This window comes from Chrysemys picta, chromosome 1 (genome assembly GCF_011386835.1).
Source record: "Chrysemys picta bellii isolate R12L10 chromosome 1, ASM1138683v2, whole genome shotgun sequence".
Taxonomy (NCBI): domain Eukaryota; kingdom Metazoa; phylum Chordata; order Testudines; family Emydidae; genus Chrysemys; species Chrysemys picta.
The window spans coordinates 7,960,275-7,981,021 of NC_088791.1; the positions used below are offsets into that span (position 1 = coordinate 7,960,275).

Here is a 20,747-nt window from a genome sequence, read left to right on the forward strand (position 1 = left end):
CGAGCGCTACTGGCTTCACGGTTTGCCGGGCAGCCTCCAGACCCTGCGCCCCCGGCCGGCGCTTCCCCAGCACAGCTGGAGCCCAGGAGGGGAAGTGCCCGGCCGGTATTTTTCCCGGACATGTTCGGCTTTTTGGCAATTCCCCCCAGATGGGGGTTTGATTACCAAAAAGCCGGACATGTCCGGGAAAAAACGGATGTATGGTAACCCTAGTCTCTCTGAAAACCTAAGTCTTGTGAGTGAAGGTGTGACACGTTCTCCTGTAGCTTTACATGCCAGCAGCACCCGTCGGGATGATGCCAGCTCCCAGCATGGTGAATGGCGCTTTGATTGCTAGGCCCAGAAAGTTTTCGCTGGCGGAACGTTAAGAAAGACAAAAGAGAAGACGAAACCCGGGGCCCTGCAAATCACTAACTGAAACGAGGATTGCGTGCATGCCTGCTGTGTGTGTGCTGGCTCTATTCTCTATGCTAACGGGGCAAAAACTACTTTCTGCCGGCATGAGCTGAGATTTTAGATCAAGCACTGCACACAGGGAAAATCAAGAGAAAAGTCTTCAACAGGGAGCATATTCTGTGTAACTCCTGTGCACTCAACGGATTCTGCAGAGTCCTGAGTGATTTAAAGATGTCAGGGACGGAAAACAAAGGTGCTGCAGTTACCTAGCTACATAGAGAATTTAAGAGGATGGGTAAATGGCTCTGTGTGGGCTGAGTTTCACCCGAAGTGAATTTCGTTTTAGATCAAAGGGAAACAGCCAAACAAGAAAGAACAGAGGTAAAGTCTCCATGCAAGAGAGCACAGTGTGTGTGTGTCTCCTTTGGTGACAGGCTGTGTCTGAACTGAACCCAAAATGGAGGCTGTGCCAGCAGTCCTCCAGACTCCTAGAAGTTGGGCAGCACAGTACACAGACAACAAAAGCAGCATCATTCCATAGCTGCATATATCAGATTCCCTGCACAATGCTTTCCAGTCAGCTGTTCTTTGTAGTGCACGAACATCTAGTGCTCGTAAAAGCTTGAGTCAAATAGAGTTGCAAGATCGGGGGGGTTAGATGCAATGGAGATATCACTCGGGAGAAGAAGAGTGGTCCAGTGGTTAGGGATGCTGGAGACCGAGGTTCAATTTCCTGCTCTGTCACAGATTTTCTATATGCCCTTGGTCAAGTCACTTAGCCTCTCCGTGCCTCAGTTTCCAATCTGTAAAATGGGGGTAATAGGACCTCCCTGCCTCACAGGAGGGTTGTGAGGCTAAATGCATTCCAGATTATGCAGTGTTCGGATACTGCAATCATGGGGGCCAGGTATGCACCTGCGCCAGACTTCAGTCATGTGCTTCAATCCCCTTTTTGTACCAGCTGCACTAGGGTAGCAGAGAAGATTGCTTAGCTCAATCCTTTCCCCACGCAACAAGCTCAGCACCGTCACTTCCAGCTATCGCAAACGGCTGCTGAGCCTGAAAACAACCCCACGATCCAGTCGAAAGACCGGCAACCCCCCCAGGCTCTTGCAGGCGCTCACAGCGTCTTTGGCAATATCTTCAGGGCTTGCATCCTGGGGTCCCTTCAGCAGCTTGCTTGCCGCTGCGCAGGGCCCCTAACGGAGACCATTGCTCCACTCGTTGCTGTGCACAATGCGATAGCTGCGAAATGGGGGGTCTGGCGTCCCAGCTTTGTTTCCGAGATCACTCTTTATTTGACAGCTCTAGGTGGAGGCTGCAAGGATAGAGCAGACTCGTAAAAAAAATCCCAAACAAAACGCCCTGTGATTTTCCAGGCAGATTGAAAGGATTTCCTGAGCTGGGCTAGACAGTTTCCCTTGCTTTGTGTAGGGAAACAGATAGTTTGTTTCCCCCCTGGATTTTCCTAGATCTCTTTTAAAGCACAACCCTTTTTGATCTTTGAAAACAGCTCCGTGTTTATGCCACAAAGGCTGGCACACGACCAATTCGGGTGCCCCGAGTTGTGTGTGGAATTGCACAGGCAGTCAGAGCAACTGCACACGCAAATCAGGCAGCAGAGGGTCCTGTGGCACCTTTGAGACTAACAGAAGTATTGGGAGCATAAGCTTTCGTGGGTAAGAACCTCACTTCTTCAGATGCAAGACAATCAGGCAGGCAAACGTGGGGGAAATTCACCCCTTTGCAGAGGGCTTGCAGAAAACGAGCTCTGTGCAACAGTTAAGACCCAGGAAGAGCGAGTGTCTCCTGCAGGTCCCCAGGGGCCACAGGCCAGCTGAGAATCGCAGAGCGCAAGCGCACTCTGCCCAGATCCTGACATGCCCTTTCTGCTGTGCGGAGCAGTTGGTGTAGGAGCCAGCGACACCAACTTTACACCCTTGCCAAGGGAATTCTCAGGTAGGGCCAAATTCCAGCCTCTTTGTGCTCCTTGAGCCAGAAGGAACAGGGAGGAATGAATCTGGCTCGTGATCTCTAAGCCAATGTCGCACCGACATTCCCGCACAATCTGTGCTCTTTTTTACTGTTGTTTTCATTTGTTAAATGCAAGCCTGAATAATGCCTCTTCCCTGCCCTTTTCTGCCTTCTGGGGCTTGAGTTCCCAGCTGTCACCCTGCACGTACTCTACTGTGTAACATTTTGCAGTGTGCTGCTTGCGAGTCAACTTCACAGCGGGAGAAAGAGAGCTCACTTTCAAACTTCAGCCTGACCTTGTCTACCCCAGGCTATGACAGATCAGCTCATGACAACCAGTTGGGCCTGGCCAATTCAACAACGCTGAAGCCCGGCACAGAGCTGATGTTCTGAAGGCAAGTTCTCTTCATTTTACACTTCTCCACCAGGCAGGACCACCCACCGAGGCACAGAGCCGTTTACCTTAGTCCTGGAAGGCGGCCAAAGTATACAATTTCAAACAAAGCTACAGAGAACTGGGACTAGGAACAGCTCCGGGCCCTATCAGACCTTGGCGCTCTTTGCATGCGCTCAGCCAGCGCTGGACTCTGCTCTCTTTATATGGGCGCAGCTCCTGCCGACTTGCTCCTATGTAACTGAGAACTGAATCTGGTTTATCGTCTCTAACGTATCATACAGCTTCCACCCCGAACGGTGGGAAGAACTCAACGGCCGCTTGACTTATCTGCATTGGGATTTATCACAAGGGTATCATGGTCATTTTTTTGGTCCAGTGAAGATTACCCTTGTTTTTAATGTTGTGCTTTAGTAGTTGTCTGTGTTTGTCAGAAAACAACTGGGTATAAAATCAAAGAACGGTGAGGCCACCCGCTCAGTGATCCAACCATCCATCCATCCATCCATCCGCCTGTCTATGTGTCTGTCTATTTTCTGTAAAGCCCTTCACTGTAGTACCTGAAGTACCTCCCAGATAAATTAGATCTATGCAGCCAGGAAGCTAGTAGAACAAGGGGCCACATTCTCTGTTAGTGTATCAGTTTACACTAGCAGAGAATTTGACCCAAGGGATTTTGGGGGAATCCTGCAATAGGGTGACCAGACAGCAAGTGTGAAAAATCGGGACGGGGGTGGGGGGTATTAGGAGCCGATATAAGAAAAAGACCCCAAAATCTGGTCACCCTACCCTGCAATAACGTAAGCAGGCATTCAGTGGGATGCCCTCTTTCCCCTATATCCATGCAGAAGGCGTGTGAAGGCAGAAGGTGCCCTCTGATGGGAAAGGGGATGACCCTGCCAGGAGATTTGACTGATTTGCCCAAGTGAGGGCTGAGAGAGCAAAGAGGAGTGAGCAAGTCAAACGCTGTAGAGGGGCCTCATGTCTGGGGGGCACGTCCTGTCCCTCCACCCCTCCATGGGCAGAGAAGGCCGTGGACGTAGTGGAGCTGGTGCTGGCCTGCTACAAAGGAGGATGGGAGATCTTTTGTAAAGAGCATGCCCCACAACACTACTGCTTCTTTTTCCCTCAGGGCCCCCAGGACTGGTTCCCCCTTTCCCATATTTCTGTACTCTCCTTCAAACCCTTCATCTTCATCCAGTCTACACCCATAGCTCGCTGCCTAACTGCAAGGCCCCCATAAGTCTCTTCCTTCCTCTCCACCCTCTTGTCTCTTCAGCATCCGCTGCCCGCCAAAAACAGGCCATTAGGGGTAACCTGAGGAGTGTTTCTGAGCTTGTGCGGCTGCCCCCGCCTCCCCCAGCTCCCGCCCTTTGCGTGTGAGCCAGATGCCCCAGAAGCCGGTGAGAGGCGGGAAGCTGGGAGTCAGCAGGCCGGGCAGCCCCCGCGGGGGCAGGGTGAGAGGCCAAGCCAGGAGGTGGCAGCCAGCCGGAGATGCCGAGCGGGTAGGAAGGGAGCCAAGTGCTCAGCACGTGGGGCGCCTCAGAGGGCACGGGACAGCGCCCCAGGCGCCATCTCCTCATGGGACAGTGAGCAGCATCTGGCAAGAGGGGTGGGGCGATTGCAGCTAGAGGGGAAGCAGGACAATGCTAAGTCCTCCTCCCTGAGGACACCTAAGGCTGGGTGCGGAAGAGCTAGGCCTCATTGTCCTTTTCATCGGGAGGAGCCCCTGAGCCCTACTGGCCCCTCCACCCTCCGTTGTCAGCGCCGTGTTCCTCAGGTCTGGAGGCCTGGCGGAGTGTGGAAAGGGTCCCAGGGGCAAAACCCCATGGTGATGCCCAGCGTTCTCCAGAGCGTCCAGCCAGGAGCCCTGGGACCCTGTAGCAGTGAATGACGGCCATGTTAAACCCCACTTCCACTGCCGGCTCCCTGGGAAGTGGGGGAAGATGCGGTCCATGGGCATGGGACTTACAGGTGCCCCGGTTTCCACTGAGCAATGGCGTCACAGCCCTCTGTGGCTGCTGTGAGGGCAGCATGTGAATGGAAACTGGTGTCTCAAGGCTGGGGCGGGCAATCGGGACGCTGGGAAATTCTGGGCAAATCAGACAGCAACCAAATCCAAACACCCACGAAAGTGAAAAAATAGGGGGTGCTTAGCACCCACCAGCCACAGTGGTTCCGTGGCCCCGGGGCTGGCTGCCAATCAGCTGTTCAGGTGGCCCCGGGGCTGGCCGCCAACCAGCTGTTCGGTGGGCCTGGGCCAGGCCGCGGATCAGTGAGTCACTGGCGGGAGGCACTTGGGGGAAGATGGACAGAGGAGCATGCGGCAGATGGGTGAGGAAGCCTCGGGGGAGAGGTGGAGTGGGGGGCGGGGCCTCAGGGTGGATGGGGGGGAAGAGCACCCACCAGGAAAAACAAAAGTCAGCACTTGTGATGGGAGACCCATGTTACTGAATCATGGTGTAGTTTTATAGTGAGAAGAATGGGCTTGTGACTAAAGCAAGAGGCAGGACTCTTGGGTTCTATTCCTGAGTCTGTTGCAGGCTTTCTGTGTGAACTCGGGCAAATCACTAAGGCCCAATGGGCATTAGGTGCCTAAATCCCTTTGAGGATTTTGACCTCATTGTCCTCTAATTTTTTGGGTGTCCATCTTGAGACAATGAAAGGGGCCCCATTTCCAGAGCAGCCGCACCTGCAGTTGAAATCCACAGGGAATGGGGGTAGGCAGCGGCTCTGACACTCGGGGCCTGTATCAGCATCTCCGGTTAAGCACCCCAAAACCAATGCACCCCAAATGCATGGATGTGCTTGAAAATCTGGGCCTTTGATCCCCCCCCCTCCAGTGTTTCATTTTCATTGGGGATAATGAATGATACTGCCCCTCACAGAGTGATGTTTGCAAAGCACGTTGAGAACCTCATCTGGAAAGAATGACAAGCGTGCAAAGTGCTATTATTATTATCAATTGGACAGGCCATTTTTCTGGATTTATTGCCAGCCCGGTGAAACCTGTTTGCCAAGGAACAAAGCAACGTTCATCCCTTGAGATAATATTTAGGTAGGGGCCAGCTTTGACAGCTGCTGGATGCCTATATCTGATCTTGTGCAATGACTTGCCCTATAATTGCCAGTGGAATGACTTGATTTTCTTTCCTGCTCCGTATTGACTGAGATTTAACCGATGTTATTACGAAAGAGCACCTGGCAGTCAGCCACGGAGCAGATCGCAGGGAGGGCTGGATTGAAGTAGCTTGAGACAGGCAACTGCCATCAGATAACAATGTGTTCTCTAAAGCCAGAGGGATTAAACAGAAGGGGGTGACGATGCCAGCTTCTTGGGCATGCGATGGACGTTGGAGCGTGAAAAACAAAGGCAGGGTTGGGGTGGTGTTGCATGAAGTCTGTAGGGTTACCTGCTCAATGAAGATGTGGACATTCAGTTCTTGGGCAGCTTGGCCGTGCAGAGCCTGATGCAAAGCCCAACAGAGTCAAGGGAGGTCTTTCCATTGACGTCCAGGGACTCCGGCTCATTTACTTTTCTCCTTGCCCCATGAGCTGTAACTCTCTTCTGGTTTCCATTAGCCTAAATCGGTCCAACTGTACAGCACGAACTCAGCACTGACTGATGGAACTTGAAGGGAGATCGTCCATGTAAACTAATCTGATAGCTACCCCTATCTGCAAATGAATACATGGTGCCTAACTGTGAAAGACAGCCTTTAACTTGGGGGTGTCGTTTTGTGCCCAGAATTAATTGCACCCATATTTAGGTGCTGGTAATTAGTGATGTCATCTGATTGCCTGCACAAATCAGGCGGCTGGGTGGCAGCATCGTATCATTTGTGTCTGCAATTAATTGTGAGCACAAGAATGCAGTAAAAGGGGGTGGGTAGATAGCTAGATAGAGGGGGTGATGGAGATAGATAGATAGATAGATAGATAGATAGATAGATAGATAGATAGATAGATGTGGAGGGGGATCGCAAGGTAGATGCACCCAGTCCCAAGAATTAAAATGCCAGATTGGATCACTTGACCCTGTTCTGTTCATTCCCTCTGGGGCACCTGGCATTGGCCACTGTCGGTAGACAGGATACTGGGCTAGATGGCCCTTTGGTCTGACCCAGTCTGGCCGTTCTTATGTTCTTATTGCCTGGTGCACCAGAACAATCCATATTGCAGAAAAAGCCCCAGCAAAACATGCTCAAAATAAGGGACTTGCTTTAGTCCCTCTGACAGAGACAATTCCATTCCAAAGCCATGGAGCTCTGGTAGCTTTCATGTTAAGATGCCTGGGTTTGTTTATACTTGGCCTTACTTTGCTTTAGAAAATCAAGACGATTGTGTAGTGAGCTTACCAATGCCAGTGGTAAAAGCTCTAAACACAGCAACTGATCAAGCCTGCCCATGAAGCCTGACAAGAGACAGATTCGTTCCCCCTAGAGCCCTGGCAGGAAGGAGATGGATATGGGCCTACTTCTGTGGTGTGAGCTTGCAAATGGAGCAGGCTTGCTTTTTCCTTTTCTGGCCTTTGACCAGTCACAATGTTTGGTTTCAGAGATGCAAGGGCAAGAGATCTGCGGCTGTCGGGAGAGGGCCAGATCTCAAGGCTCTTTGACCCAGAATCCCAAAGGGAGGGTAAGAATCACAGCTCTTAGAAAAGGCCTATGAGTTGGTCTAGTCAACGCCTCTGCCGGTGTAGCACTGCAGTCTCCTCTCCGTTGCTTTGTCTAGTCTAGTTTTAAATGTCTCATGTGGTAGGGGATCCTGCCACTTCCCCACGGAGAACATGCCGCAGCCCGACATAGCAAATGTCTCCTAGTTTCTAAATCCTTCAAACAAGGAGGACTAAGTATCAGGCGGTAGCCGTGTTAGTCTGTATCCACAAAAGCAACGAGGAGCCCGGTGGCACCTTAAAGACTAACAGATGGATTTTGTGGGTAAAAAACCCACTTATGCCCAAATAATTCTGTTAGTCTTTAAGGTGCCACCAGACTCCTCGTTGGTTTTATGGAGGACTAAGTGACCCCGAATAACCGATGGTGGTGGTGTTAGTCATCATTTGTCCACATTGATGTCTTTAAAAAGAACCGAAGTACTTGTGGCACCTTAGAGACTAACAAATTTATTAGAGCATAAGCTTTCGTGGACTACAGCCCACTTCCTCGGATGCATGTCTTTGAATTTTTCCTCAGAAATCAATCACTCCAACACATTAACCCATTTGTGAGGGATCTTCTCTGAATTATTCCCACTTTCTTTCAACTCCTCCTTTCCTCTGTCACTCTGCACGAGAGCGGATACTCAGGGTTCTGTCCGTTGCAGTTTTTGCTTTCCACCATGTCTCTGGACAATCTCATCTCACTAACATGGCTGCACCTGTCATCTCTATATGAGTGGCTCAGACATTTCTCTTTCTCTGTCTACCACCAAACCACTTCCCTCCAGCCCATCCTGTCTCTCTGACATCTCTTGGGTGGCTTCAGCTTAGGGTGACCATATTTCTTAAAGTAAAAACAGAACGGCTCAGAGCTTGCCCGAGCTGAGCCGTCCCCACCCCCCACACGCCGCCCGGGCTGACCCGCCGAACCCCATACCACTGGGAGGGGGGAAGGTCAGCTCTGAAGGCAGTGCTGCCTGCCAACAGCCTTCAGCTGACCTCCGGGCAGCAGCCACAGCTCTCCGCTTTGCCTTGCAGCTAGGACACATACCCAGTTTTGGTGAAAAAGTAGGGACTGCCAGGACAGAGTTAATAAAGGGGACTGTCCCGGCCCAAACGGGACATATGGTCACCTTACTTCAGCTGAAAGGGAGACAACTGTGGTGTAATTTTAACACAGTTTTCAATATAAGCTATCACTTTAAGTGATTTCCTGATCCTGCTGGCAGTTAGGGGGACTCTGTAGGGAGTCATGTGGTCTGGGCTTCTGCACTGCAGTCAGACTCAGTCTGCAAAGAGCCAGCTTCTAGCAAGGTGGGGGTAAATTGTGCTTCTCTGTTTTAGGGAGCAGCCTGCTTTGTCTCTTTCTGTTTTGCAGTTCTTGTGTCATTGTTCTGAATTCTAAGAAATAAAGTAGTGTGATATTGCAACCAACCACCAAGAGGCATTTTATGTTTTCATCTAACTTCGCTGCGTGTATGCCATGAACATAGCAACAATGTGCTCAATGCCCATGGACTGAAAACCAAGAACTCCTGAGTTCTAATCCCAGCTCTGGGCCTCAACTTCCCCATGTGTAAAATGGGGATAAAGATACCTCGTCCCAGGGCTGTCACGAGGATTCAGTAGTTAAGGGTTTGTCAAGTGCCGAGTCTTAATACATTAGTAAAATGGCTGGGACCAGGGAACGCCAGAGGACAAAGTTCACGTGCAGCCCAGTGAAGGTGGTGGTGTCAATAAAGATAATGAACGATGTTGCACAATCATATGCAAAGAGAGCAGAGCCCTTCTTAGGGACTAGGTTAGGAAATGGAATGTACAGTTTAGAGCCCACAGAAAAACGTAAAAATGTGAGGATCCGGGGGAGGTGCAGGAAAGCAAAGGAAAAAACAAACAAAACCCGAGTCGTTAATAGATGGAAAATTCCTGCAACTCTCAGTCAAGTGTGCAGCTGCAGTACAATCAGGCTAACAAGGTACTGAGTTATGTCAGCTGAGGGCTATAAAAGGACAAAAAGAGGTTAGTCACTCTACAAAGAGTTGGTTGGACTCCATTTAAAACATCACATACACTTCTCTGCCCCGTTTATTAAAGGATATTTTTCTGCTGGAGCAGAGGGTATGACACAGGAAAAACATAATGGGGATAATTTGGGATCTTAAGGGCAGCTTTGATGGGAAATGGTTCAGGGAGTTGAGATCACTCTCATCAGAGAGCAAAGAGTTTGCGCACAGGGTGAGCAAATTCGCATCGCCCAACGGGAAATTGAATAAAGAGTGGCTCAGTCCAACGCAGAAAGGTCAGCAGCTCAAAATTAGGACAGCAGCGCACATTTCATGCTTTAGTGACATGGTTGCACCATGACTGGTAGTTTCATACGAAGTGAGTGCAACAGCCAGAAAGAATGCAATCGATACTGATTTTATCCAGGACGATTTCTTGCAAAACTGATAAACATCTTGCTCCGTGGAAGCTAATCTATGGGTTTCTAAGGCGTTGCTATTGTTTCAAAATCCATACTCCTCGGTTTAGACCAGTTGAATATCTGGCTGATAGATGTTAAAGCCAGTAGGGACCATTATGATTAGTTTGACCTATGATTTAGTTGGGGTTGGTCCTGCTTTGAGCAGGGGATTGGACTAGATGACCTCCTGAGGTCTCTTCCAACCCTAATCTTCCATGATTCTATGACCTCCTGCATAACCCAGGCCATAGAATTCCACCGTGTCCTTCCAAGAGGAGAGTAAGTGAACATTAGACTACAGAGCTCAATATCTTGTGGTTGACTATAGACCATGTCCTTTAGAACCACATCAAATCTAGGCAGAACAAATGGATGATAGATAGATAGATATTCCAACGTGACTGTCAAGGCTGTATCCCCACTTTGAACTTTAGGGTACAAATGTGGGGGCCTGCATGAAGACTTCTAAGCTTAACTACCAGCTTAGCTCTGGTCCGCTGCCACCATCCCAAGGCTAGTTCCCTTCCTTGGGATGCCTTGAGAGACCTTCACCAATTCCCTGGTGAATACAGATCCAAACCCCTTGGATCTAAAACAAGGAGAAATTAACCATTCCCCTCCTTCCTTTCACCAACTCCTGGTGAATACAGATCCAACCCCCTTGGATCTAAAAACAAGGAAAAATCAATCAGGTTCTTAAAAAGACGGCTTTTAATTAAAGAAAAAGGTAAAAATCATCTCTGTAAAATCAGTATGGAAATTAACCTTACAGGGTAATCAAACTTAAAGAGCTCAGAGGATTCCCCTCTAGTCTTAGGTTCAAAGTACAGCAAACAAAGATAAACACTCTAGTAAAAGGTACATTTACAAGTTGAGAAAACAAAGGAAAACTAACACGCCTTGCCTGGCTGTTTACTTACAAGTTTGAAATAGGAGAGACTTGTTTAGAAAGATGGGGAGAACCTGGATTGATGTCTGGTCCCTCTCAGTCCCAAGAGCGAACCAACTCCCAAACAAAGAGCACCAACAAAAGCCTTCCCCCCTCCAAGATTTGAAAGTATCTTGTCCCCTTATTGGTCCTGTGGGTCAGATGCCAGCCAGGTTACCTGAGCTTCTTAACCCTTTACAGGGAAAAGGATTTTGGAGTCTCTGGCCAGGAGGGATTTTATAGTACTGTACACAGGACAGCTGTTACCCTTCCCTTTATAGTTATGACAGTGACCAATTAGGTCATTAAAGCAAATGCAGATGTGTTCAGAAGACATCTGGGGTTCTGTCGGAAGAGAGCCAGAAGGTGGAGGAAAATGGAGATGGGGTGACTGATTCCATGAATAAGAACGGTAAGGAAGCGGAGATGTGAGAGACATTTGTTGGTGAAAACTCTACTGAGTCCAGTAGCCGTAGTGTGTTCTGAGATTCTCTAGGTTCTGTAGCAGGATACAATAAAATTCAGTCCCAGCGGAGCTTTAGTGATACATCATTGCACGGATTTACACGTCATGTGTTCAGAACCCTCCCAGCCTTTGGCTGTCCTGGATTTCACGCAGAGCCTATTTAATCATAGGCCGAGCACTGTTGTTATAGGAAAAACATGCCTCTTAGAAAGTCAGAGCGCAAAATCCATCACAGTACACAAGTACCAGAGAGAGACACAGAGCCTTGCATCAAGACGTGTGTTTGAGACTTTGCTCAGCTGGTGGCTTAATAAATAGAGGCACAAACGTCATCTGGGCTTAATGTCCGAGCTGACATTTTAACAAGGCCAAGATTGGTCACGACCCAGTTAAGATGTGGGGATGGAAGGATCGCGGGAAAACCTAGCTGGGTCTGGTGTTGTCTGCAGGCTGCTCCGTGCTAGTACAAATTAGCGTTCAGTTTGTTTGGGGTTTTTTTTGCATTAGCGTCTTTGCTAGAGGGTTCTGAAGGACGACCACGGCCAGTGCAACGTTAACGCCAGTCTCGCACTGGCTCTCACAGGTTGCATTGTTTCTAGCTTGAGCAGAAGAAATCGTTAGCTGAACATGCGCACCTGGTTCAGCCGTCCCAGGGGCATGTGATTAATTTCATGTCGAAGTTTCATGCTAGCAAAAGGGCAGGTCCTGAGGTTAAGGCCGTAGATTCAGTACCCGGCTCTACCGCAGGCTTCCTCTGGGAGCTTGGGAAAGTCACTCAGTCTCAAGTGTAAGCTACGGACAATGCTCACTCTGCCTACCTTTTGTCCCTAGATAAACTGTAAATTCTTCATGTGTTTGCCTAGTGCCGGGCACAACGGGCCTTGAGGTACTTCTCTGGCTCCCATTACCATAACGTCCAAGCACCTCCCAATCTTTAATAGAGTCATCCTCACAATGCCCCTGTGAGGCAGAGCTATTATCCCCATTTTACAGATGGGAAACCGAGGCACAGAGCGGCTAAGTGACCTGCCCAAGGTCACAGTGAAAGTCAGTGGCAGAGCAGGGACTTGAATCTAGGTCTTCCAGTTCAGTCCACTGGCCCATCCTGCCTCGCCTGATGGACTCTAACTTTGGGCGGTGCAACTGTAATACAAATAACTGTAGTGGCAGAAACTGGCTGCGCAGTTGTAGAGGGTTTATATGCACTTCAAGCGAGAATGGAGAGCGTCCTGGTTTTGTGTCTTTCCCTCTGCGAGCTCTGCCCTTGCAGTTCCTCCGTCCCATAGCACAGGACGGGGAGCCAGGGCACTGGGGTTCTAAAGGGCTTGGGGAGCCGTGGATGAAAAGCTCTAGGTGTCAGTATTAGTCTTCTCATCCAGGGATGAACATTACAGGGATTAAAAATACAGGGAGAGCATTACAATGAGACAGCTTCTGGCCTGCTAAATTCGCTTCCCTCAATGGCCTTGTTTCTTATCTGAACCGGTTGCTTTCCTGAAGAACTGGCGCTGGCGGAAGAGGCAGCCATCAGCAACAGCTGTTGCAAGGGGAATCTAATTAATAACCCACACAACTTTCTGTGGGTTTTACCAACAGGAACGACGCCTCATCCGGCTTCACTAGCTCATAATCCACTTCCTCATCCAAGCCATTAATACAGCTATTAACTTACAACCTACTCTCAGCCTGTCTTCACTTGGCGTAGCAGCTAGGCGGGAGGACACCCGGCTTATTACTCTATTCCACGGAATAACTTTGCTCAAGCGTATTGATTTCCCATAGTTGTTTGCAGTGGTGGTGTTGCCGTGTCGCATCCAGGCGGGAGGACACCCTGCTTATTACTCTATTCCATGGAATAACTTTGCTCAAGCGTATTGATTTCCCATAGTTGTTTGCAGTGGTGGTGTTGCCGTGTCGCACCCAGGATGTTAGAGCCACAAGGCGGGTGAGGTAACAGCTTTTATTGGACCAACGTCTGTTAGGGAAAGAAACACGCAGTCGAGTTCCACAGAGTGCTTCTTCGGGACCTGTGTGGCGTTCGAAAGCTTGTCCCTCTGGTCCACTAAAAGCTATTACCTCACCCACCTTCCCTTTCAGAAGCTCTGCTGGCTTGACCCGGTCATGTCCTACTTGCCCCAGGTTATGGTGGTGGCTGAAGCTACACATGATCCTGTATCCTTTATTCCTGCCGGCAGAGAGGAAGGATGGCTCTGTGGTTAAAGCACATGAATGGAAGTCAGGAGCCCAGCACTTCATTCTTGCCTCTACCACAGACGTCCCACGTGACCCACGTCACACAGGGCCTAGTTTTCAGCAGCGCGTTCGTAACCCCAAATGAAGTCCATGGCAGCTGTGGGGTGGGAGAGGTCACATGAGACGAGATAATGAACTTTGAACAGCAGGCTCAGTAGAAAGTAAGGTTAGTGCTTGTTCAGGGAAACACCTGCCAGCACCAGTCTGACCTCAGGGTAGGGAGGAGGCCTACCCCGGGTAGGTCAGAGCAATCCCATTTCACTGATGTAGACAGGACAGTGAGTGTAGCTCCAACAGACGCGGTTGGACAATGCCCCGTGACACTGCTAAGTCCTTTATCGTCTCCTGAACAAGGAGCCGGGTCAGCTCATCCAGTCACCGGCTGTGTGGCTAGTTCATCTCCCTCATGCATGGCTATTACTTCAACTACGTGTCCAGAAACTTCCAGCCTTAATTACTGACCGAGAAGCAACAACTAAGAATGAAAGTAAAGTTCCCACCCCGGGAGCACAACGTGTGCATGCGGCTCTCTCCTTTAACATGTCGGAGCAGCCCCAAGAAGAAATGGGCTGTCACCCCTGCAAGAGTGGCCACGTTTTTAAAGTACTGTAAAGAGGGAGACACACACATTGTAATTTCAAGCTAGATACACAGTGATGGTGCTCAGTGAGTCTCTAGCTTCTTCACCCCTGAGTCTCTGGGTATTACTGATAAATTCACTTTAAAGGAAAATGATATTCGCTCTTCCCAACTGATTTGCTGTCTGTGGCTAACTCAAGACAGCCGCCATCTCTTACTTGTTCTGACAGTCACTATCCAGGATTTTCCTGCTCTTTAGAGAGTAGCCACGTGGCAAGCGAGCTGAGCTCTTTATTCCCAGCGAGTTAAAACATTCACTTTTCCAGTGTGTGCGTTCTTTGTTTTGTTTTTGTCAGCTAACAAGTTGATCTTTCTGCCAGGACAGGAACTGCCTGGAGAACAGGATCATCCCTTGAAAACCCCACTGGGAAAGACTCCCACATTAGTCAACACCAGTTGTTACTTGCACTTGCTTCCAGGAGTTTGAATTTTGCACCCTTACACCGAGTAAAGTGTCTTACTCCTCACAGCTCCTCTACCAGATGTGTAGTTCAGAGGTCAGGTAGCTGCTAGGGCATTACTTGGCAGAAATATTACTGGAATGTCTGCTAAAGCTCTTTGCCAAATGTCCTGACATTGTTCTGGGGAAAGAGGCACTGGTTCCTAAGTCCCTCTCCCAAACACGCATGTATGTATCCTATTCTTACTCGTCCTTCGATACTTGCAGATAGTAATCCTTTGTTTCTAACAAAATATTGCAAAATAAGAGAGTCCTTTCTAGGTGGCTGTTTTTCAAAATGGGACAGTGAATCCTTCTGATCTGTAAGACAGCAAAATGAGCATCTATCTTAGCAGTGCATATGGACCCAAACCGTTGTTTTTGAATAGATCCATCTGGTTCTTAAGACCCCCCTTTCCTGTTTATGAGAACTCACACCCTGGCTGGGTCTACACTAAACTTTCCCCCCTAACATTTCTGACAGTTGCTACCTCCCAGGCAGCATGGCCGGGGACAGTAGATGGTTTGCCCATGCCCTCCAATGCTGTTCAGAGCAGATCTAGGGAACACGAGAGCTGAAATACAAACAGTCTAGCTTGGGGGTTCTCAAATGGGGGGGTCAGGATCCCTCATGGGGTCGGGAGGTTATTACATGGGGGGGTTCACAAGCTGTCAGCCTCCACCTTAAACCCCGCTTTGCCTCCAGCATTTATAATGGTGTTAAATATATAAAAGTGTTTTTAATTTAGAAGGGGGGGTCACACTCAGAGGCTTGCTATGTGAAAGGGGTCAACAGTGCGAAAGTTTGAGAACCACTGGCTAGACTAGAACGTCCCCTGTTGATAGCACCAGTAGATCTGCAGCAATGATGGAAGATTTTAAGAAAAAATAATCTGATGTGGCTAGGCCTCTGTGTTTAAAAGCCTGGAGTGAACTTTATAGGAAGTGATGATAAGTCAGTAACCAGGTAAAGGCAGGCTATGTTTGTGTTCTGTACAGGGTCAAGGACAATGGCAGTACTCAAACATTAACCCAAACCTAACTACCCAATACAATATCTGTTGTATGGGTTATATAGGGCCAATTGTCTTATTCACTGGATGATCACGGTCATATTCAACAAGAATCCTTGTTGAATATGCCCTACTCCATCTGAATCGGATTTTCCAGAGATCACATAGGTAGAGCAACTCAATTACTGCTTTTTAGATAATCAATCCCAATGCTCCGAGAGATTCAGGAACGCCACACCACCTCTCCCTTTGGCTTTCATTAGAAGATTGTGTCTATTTCTTGGCTGGTTGTTTAAATGAGTTATTTATAAATCTTTGCCAAGTAAGGATTTTCCCCTGGCCCCTCCTCCGCATTTTTACTGGGTGAGTTTGAAAGCAGTATCAGGATCATTTTTACACCTCAGTGGAATGTCTGTAGAGTTCTCTCTGATGTGTCTGGGTCCAATCTGGTTTCAGGGGGATAACTGGAAGCTACCACCTCTCTGATACTTGGGGAATGGAGAGAAGGGAAATTAAGTGAACTCTGTCCATGGTCACACAGTATTGTTTGTTCTCTTTGTTGGCCCCATTAACAAAAAGCATGTCAGTACAGATGGTTTTCAAATGCTCCAACATCTGATTGGCAAAGCAAGCTCTCTCTGTGGGCCACGTACAGTATATCTTTACAGACTGTTCTAAGCAAGGCATTCACCTGGTCTAAAACAGAGCCAAGTTTAAAAATGACTATGTCTGGTCCACCCCATCCAGGCAAAACATAATTATACCCATTAGCCTAGACTGTTCCAAAATATTTTAGGCTATCAGTTCAACCCCAGAATGCACAGAGCCTTTCGATCTCAGGGAAAAGCCAGGGTGAAACAAGAATAGAGGGTCTATTGGAGGGCACTGACACCATCATCATCACTGGTTTAAATAGATATTTTTGCATCTGTAATTCCAGGAGTTGAGAAAATTAAAAACACACTGCTTGAATGAGAGCAATTTGGGTTGTATGCCCCTTTATAAAATGAGTTCTGCATGTGTCATGCATGGAAGCTTGCTGTTGTCAGAGTTCCATTTTGGAATCTCAAAGCAGTAAAAACTAGGCTTGTGTCTAGCCAAGTGTTAGGGTTATTGGTGCAAAGCTACTGGGTCATTCTTAGCCTTCCCAGCATTAGACTTCATGAAGTTCTTTGCAAGCTGGAGAGAGGACTTTGATCACAACCAGCAATGGTCCCAGGAATTGCAGAGCCCACATCTCAGTCTTGGTGTATTTGACAATGACATTGGGATTTGCAGATTTACAGCAATGTGCCCTGTCCCTTCTTATGGCACCTCATTCTGTAAAACCCCTTTGTCATGTGAATCTACACAAGTAGTCCCATTGCTTTGGGTGGGTCCACTTTGAGAGAGGGTTTGTTGAATCACTAACATACCCTGGAACAAAGAATACGGCTTCCGGAGAGGCATGGTATTTGTGACGAGGAGGATTTACTCAGGGATATTTCCACTTCCCCCCTTGCATCAACATACACAATACAAGCGAGATGCAGTCAGGAGTTTAATTGTACTTGGCACTTTAAACTGTACAGTACATTTACAGAGAACCATTCATTTTGTTGTCTATTTACAGTCTCTTCCGATTGTTACCACTGCCAGCCCAACAGCTTGCACATAACAACTCTTTATATCGGAGTTACAGACTCTTGAAGACTGATTAATGTAATGCTTTAGGATCCTTATTACGTGCTTTCATTACTGTCTTAATGAAAGGAAAAAACCTTATCATTTGAATTGCAGCTGTTGCCACTTTGTACAATTGTTCCTATGCCATTTTGCAGCATAAGGCTCACTGAGTTACTTTCGTTCATCCCTATGATTTATTAGGCCACCAAAAATGTGTCAACTTTGTTATTATTACAAGTATAAATACTTGATCACTTTCCATTTCTTCTCTCCCTAACATCACATCCTCTCTCTTCTCCATTCTTCTATGACATACCATATACCCTCATGTTTGCCTCCAAAACCGTCTTTCCTATTCCAATGAACTTAAGACATTTCATTTTGCCACATAAAGCAAACAACTTTCTCTTCTCCGCTATTTGCCACTGTCAATGCTTCTCTCCACTCAAACCTTCTGCGACATTCTTAAAGCCTTCTTCAGCTCTTATTAACAGTTCTCTTTCAGTAGTCTAGAGCACACACAAGCCATTTAACTTGCTTATAACCAACTCAAAATGCTACACTGAGTGAGTTGTCTTCCCTTATTCCTATCAGTTCAAAACGCTATGGCTTGGTTTCATTTTGCAAAGTTCTGAATCGACTTTAAAAAATAGAAAAAAAAAAAAATATATATATATATATACACACACACACAAAAAACAATGACATTTTTGAACAAAAAAGGTCAAGTACTTAGAGAAAATGCCAAGTTCAAAGTCTCAAAATACAATACACTGAAATAATTAAAAACGCAAAACAAAAAGTTCTAAAAAAACCTATTGTAAAATATAAAAAATTAAATACCTGGCAGGATATGTAAATGAACATGAGGAATGTACAGCGAGCAAACAAAGATGAAGAGTTCCAGTAGGTAAAATGGAAAAAACTCATTGAACCTGGGGTCTGTTTTTTAAAACATTGTATTGCATGAAATAAAATAACCAAACACTGCAAAACATGCATCTCCTCAGGGTAAGAATACAAAATTGCTCAGATTTAAGTTCTAACTTAAAAGTTCTTTTGCAACATTGATCCAAAAGTTATGAATGGTGCATAGCCTGAAACTTGCTGGATTTCCCTCAAGGGAGCAGATTTACATTATCGCCAATACAGATTACTTGATGTTTTCCAGTTTCAAATATGGTACCATAACACTGCTTTGGAAAACTGAAGTCTACTCTTGATGTCTGCTATTAAATAACAGTCAAAAGCAGGAGAACTTTTGAATCATTGTTTATTTCACACTAGAAATCTGAATCAAGGTTGCCGTATCTTCTTCAAAAAACAGACTCCAGCCCAACAGTGTTAACTGCATACCAGTAGCTGCCATTGAACAAAATACACTCATTTCAGCAGATTAATCCCATTATGCTCACGTTACAAGAAGAAAAATGTACACATTATTTATAAATAAACAGTCCTTCTGCTAGGAAATCCCCGGGCTCCTTTTACACTAATGTTTCTTTCCGTTTGCTGCTTAACGGCTTCTCTCTTGTTCTTTTGTGCCCAGATTGTGTTCTGTGCGTTTTCACGCTCTTGGTTTCCTCAGTGTCCATAATGGATCCACACTCCGATGCGTTTTCGTCTAGTTCCATCTGAACTATACCAGACATATTGGACTGCCTCCTCTGGACTTTGACGTTGGAGGCAGATGGGTTGTTCTCTTCGGACTCTTCACTGAGCTCGGGCAATTCTGTCAGGTCTGTGGGAGCAGCAGTCCGCTGGAAGGGTGCGATGGCCGTTCTGATACAATTAAACCACTGCTGCTTGTGGAAGATATCATTGGCCTGCAGTGTGTGGGACTGGCCGGAGGAGGGGTCTTGGAATCGAACCCTGAAGATATTTTTAGCTAAAGATAATCATAAGAAAAGAAAAATCAGTTCTGCAAATTAACACTTAAGGATTCTATTGAGACTACTGTCCTAAACAACTGTACAACTACGTTTATGGAGGAATTTCTCCAAACATGTGCATTGAACAGAGAATGCAAAGCATCTAGTCTGCACACTTGATTTCACCATTTCAGACACAATTCACTTATGACAGTGTAAAGGCAGGTCACACACATTTCCTGCCTGCTCTCTGAGTGGGTCTTAAAGTGCAGACAATAATTACTAAGACCTCCCTACGTACTAACACAATTCCTTTACACTGAGTGGCTTGACAAGCGTGCATTACTAATGAGGACTAATTGGCTTGTTTTATACCTTTATCTGAATTGCCAAAAGCCCCTCTGAAGGACCCTCCCATTTTCACATCGCCATCCTGCAGGTCCTCCAGCACCAGCTCCTGAACTGGGATCGGTTGTCTGTACACCTGGTAAGAGTGACGCTCATTACGAGTGACTGGCCGAGTTAAAACCAGGATGTCTTGGAAGAGGAAAACATACAGCTTCTAAAAGAGGAAAAAAACCAGACAAGCCTTGTTGGAATGTTTGCGTGTATAGCCTTAGATTAAAACACACCATTCTCAAAATAGTCACATCACTCTGGTTTGAGGCTACACCATTGTCAATCCTAACTACATGCACCTCGTTAAACGTCCTGTTATAGTACCCCCGTAGTAATACATGACCCCGACAATGATATTATTTTTATAAGACTGTGGGCCTGAATCTGCTCTCTGCGTATGTCCGCTGTTCTTTGTAAAGCTACATACAGTGTTGTTGTAAAGCCAGTGCAGCTCTATCAGATGCTGCTGTAATTAAGATTACTTGGGGAGAAGATAAACCGTTGTCACTTCATTTCCACTCAAGCAGCTCTGTGCAGACAGCATTTGTTTGGAAGAGCTGAGGGCCAGATTACATCATTGGGAATGTCATGACACCTTCAAAGTAAATGTTAAGACAGGAAATCCTTTTTGATTGACTGCTAAATGCATAGCATGCTCTCTTTGGTAGTTTTAGGCTAATGATTTTGCAATATCTGAAGGCCCTTAGAAACACTGGCTGCAGCCCTGCTCTGGCTAACAACCAGCTCTAATCCAGCCTTCTCCAGAGGCGGGGATGGAGCGGGAGGAAAGCTCCCAATTTCATGCTTTCAAATGAACGTAAAACACCAATAATCAGACAAAACTTACATGCCCATTCTTATTCTTCAGCTCCCCATGGCACAGTAACACTTTACTGGCTTCGATTCTAGGGTCCTTTTGCTTCTCGTCCAGATAGTCCAGCTTGTCGATGTAATACTGACATTCCGATTCTCCCTTCTTCAAGTTGATGTCAGAGAGGACTCCTTGGATTATAGAGATCTATAAAAAAAATAGGTTTTAAAAGTTTGATTGCAGGGGATTTATTCTTTAGTTTACCCAGTCTTTAAGCTCTGCTATAATAACTACCTTTGATCCTGTAAGCCAGGGGTGGCCAACCCGTGGCTCCGGAGCCACGTGCGGCTCCTCAGAGGTTAATATGCGGCTCCT

At 47.2% G+C, this 20,747-nt stretch overlaps 2 protein-coding genes across 4 annotated transcripts in view; both read right to left on the reverse strand.

Moving 5' to 3' along the window:
- CALML3 (calmodulin like 3) overlaps positions 1–17,011 on the reverse strand; it is a 30,813-nt gene extending 13,802 nt beyond the window's left edge. Inside the window, exon 1 of the mRNA XM_065552390.1 lies at positions 10,809–17,011. The gene's annotated coding sequence lies outside the window, so the exon portion shown is untranslated. The remainder of the gene's footprint in view (positions 1–10,808) is intronic.
- Positions 17,012–17,153: 142 nt separating this feature from the next.
- NET1 (neuroepithelial cell transforming 1) overlaps positions 17,154–20,747 on the reverse strand; it is a 74,363-nt gene continuing 70,769 nt past the window's right edge. For all 3 annotated transcript variants that reach the window (XM_065552375.1, XM_005311842.5, XM_065552385.1), the window contains 3 exons: positions 20,409–20,579; positions 19,538–19,724; positions 17,154–19,179 (listed from right to left, as the gene is read on the reverse strand). In XM_065552375.1, the coding sequence (XP_065408447.1) occupies positions 18,779–19,179; positions 19,538–19,724; positions 20,409–20,579 (759 nt within the window). In that variant the 3' untranslated portion in view covers positions 17,154–18,778. The remainder of the gene's footprint in view (positions 19,180–19,537; positions 19,725–20,408; positions 20,580–20,747) is intronic.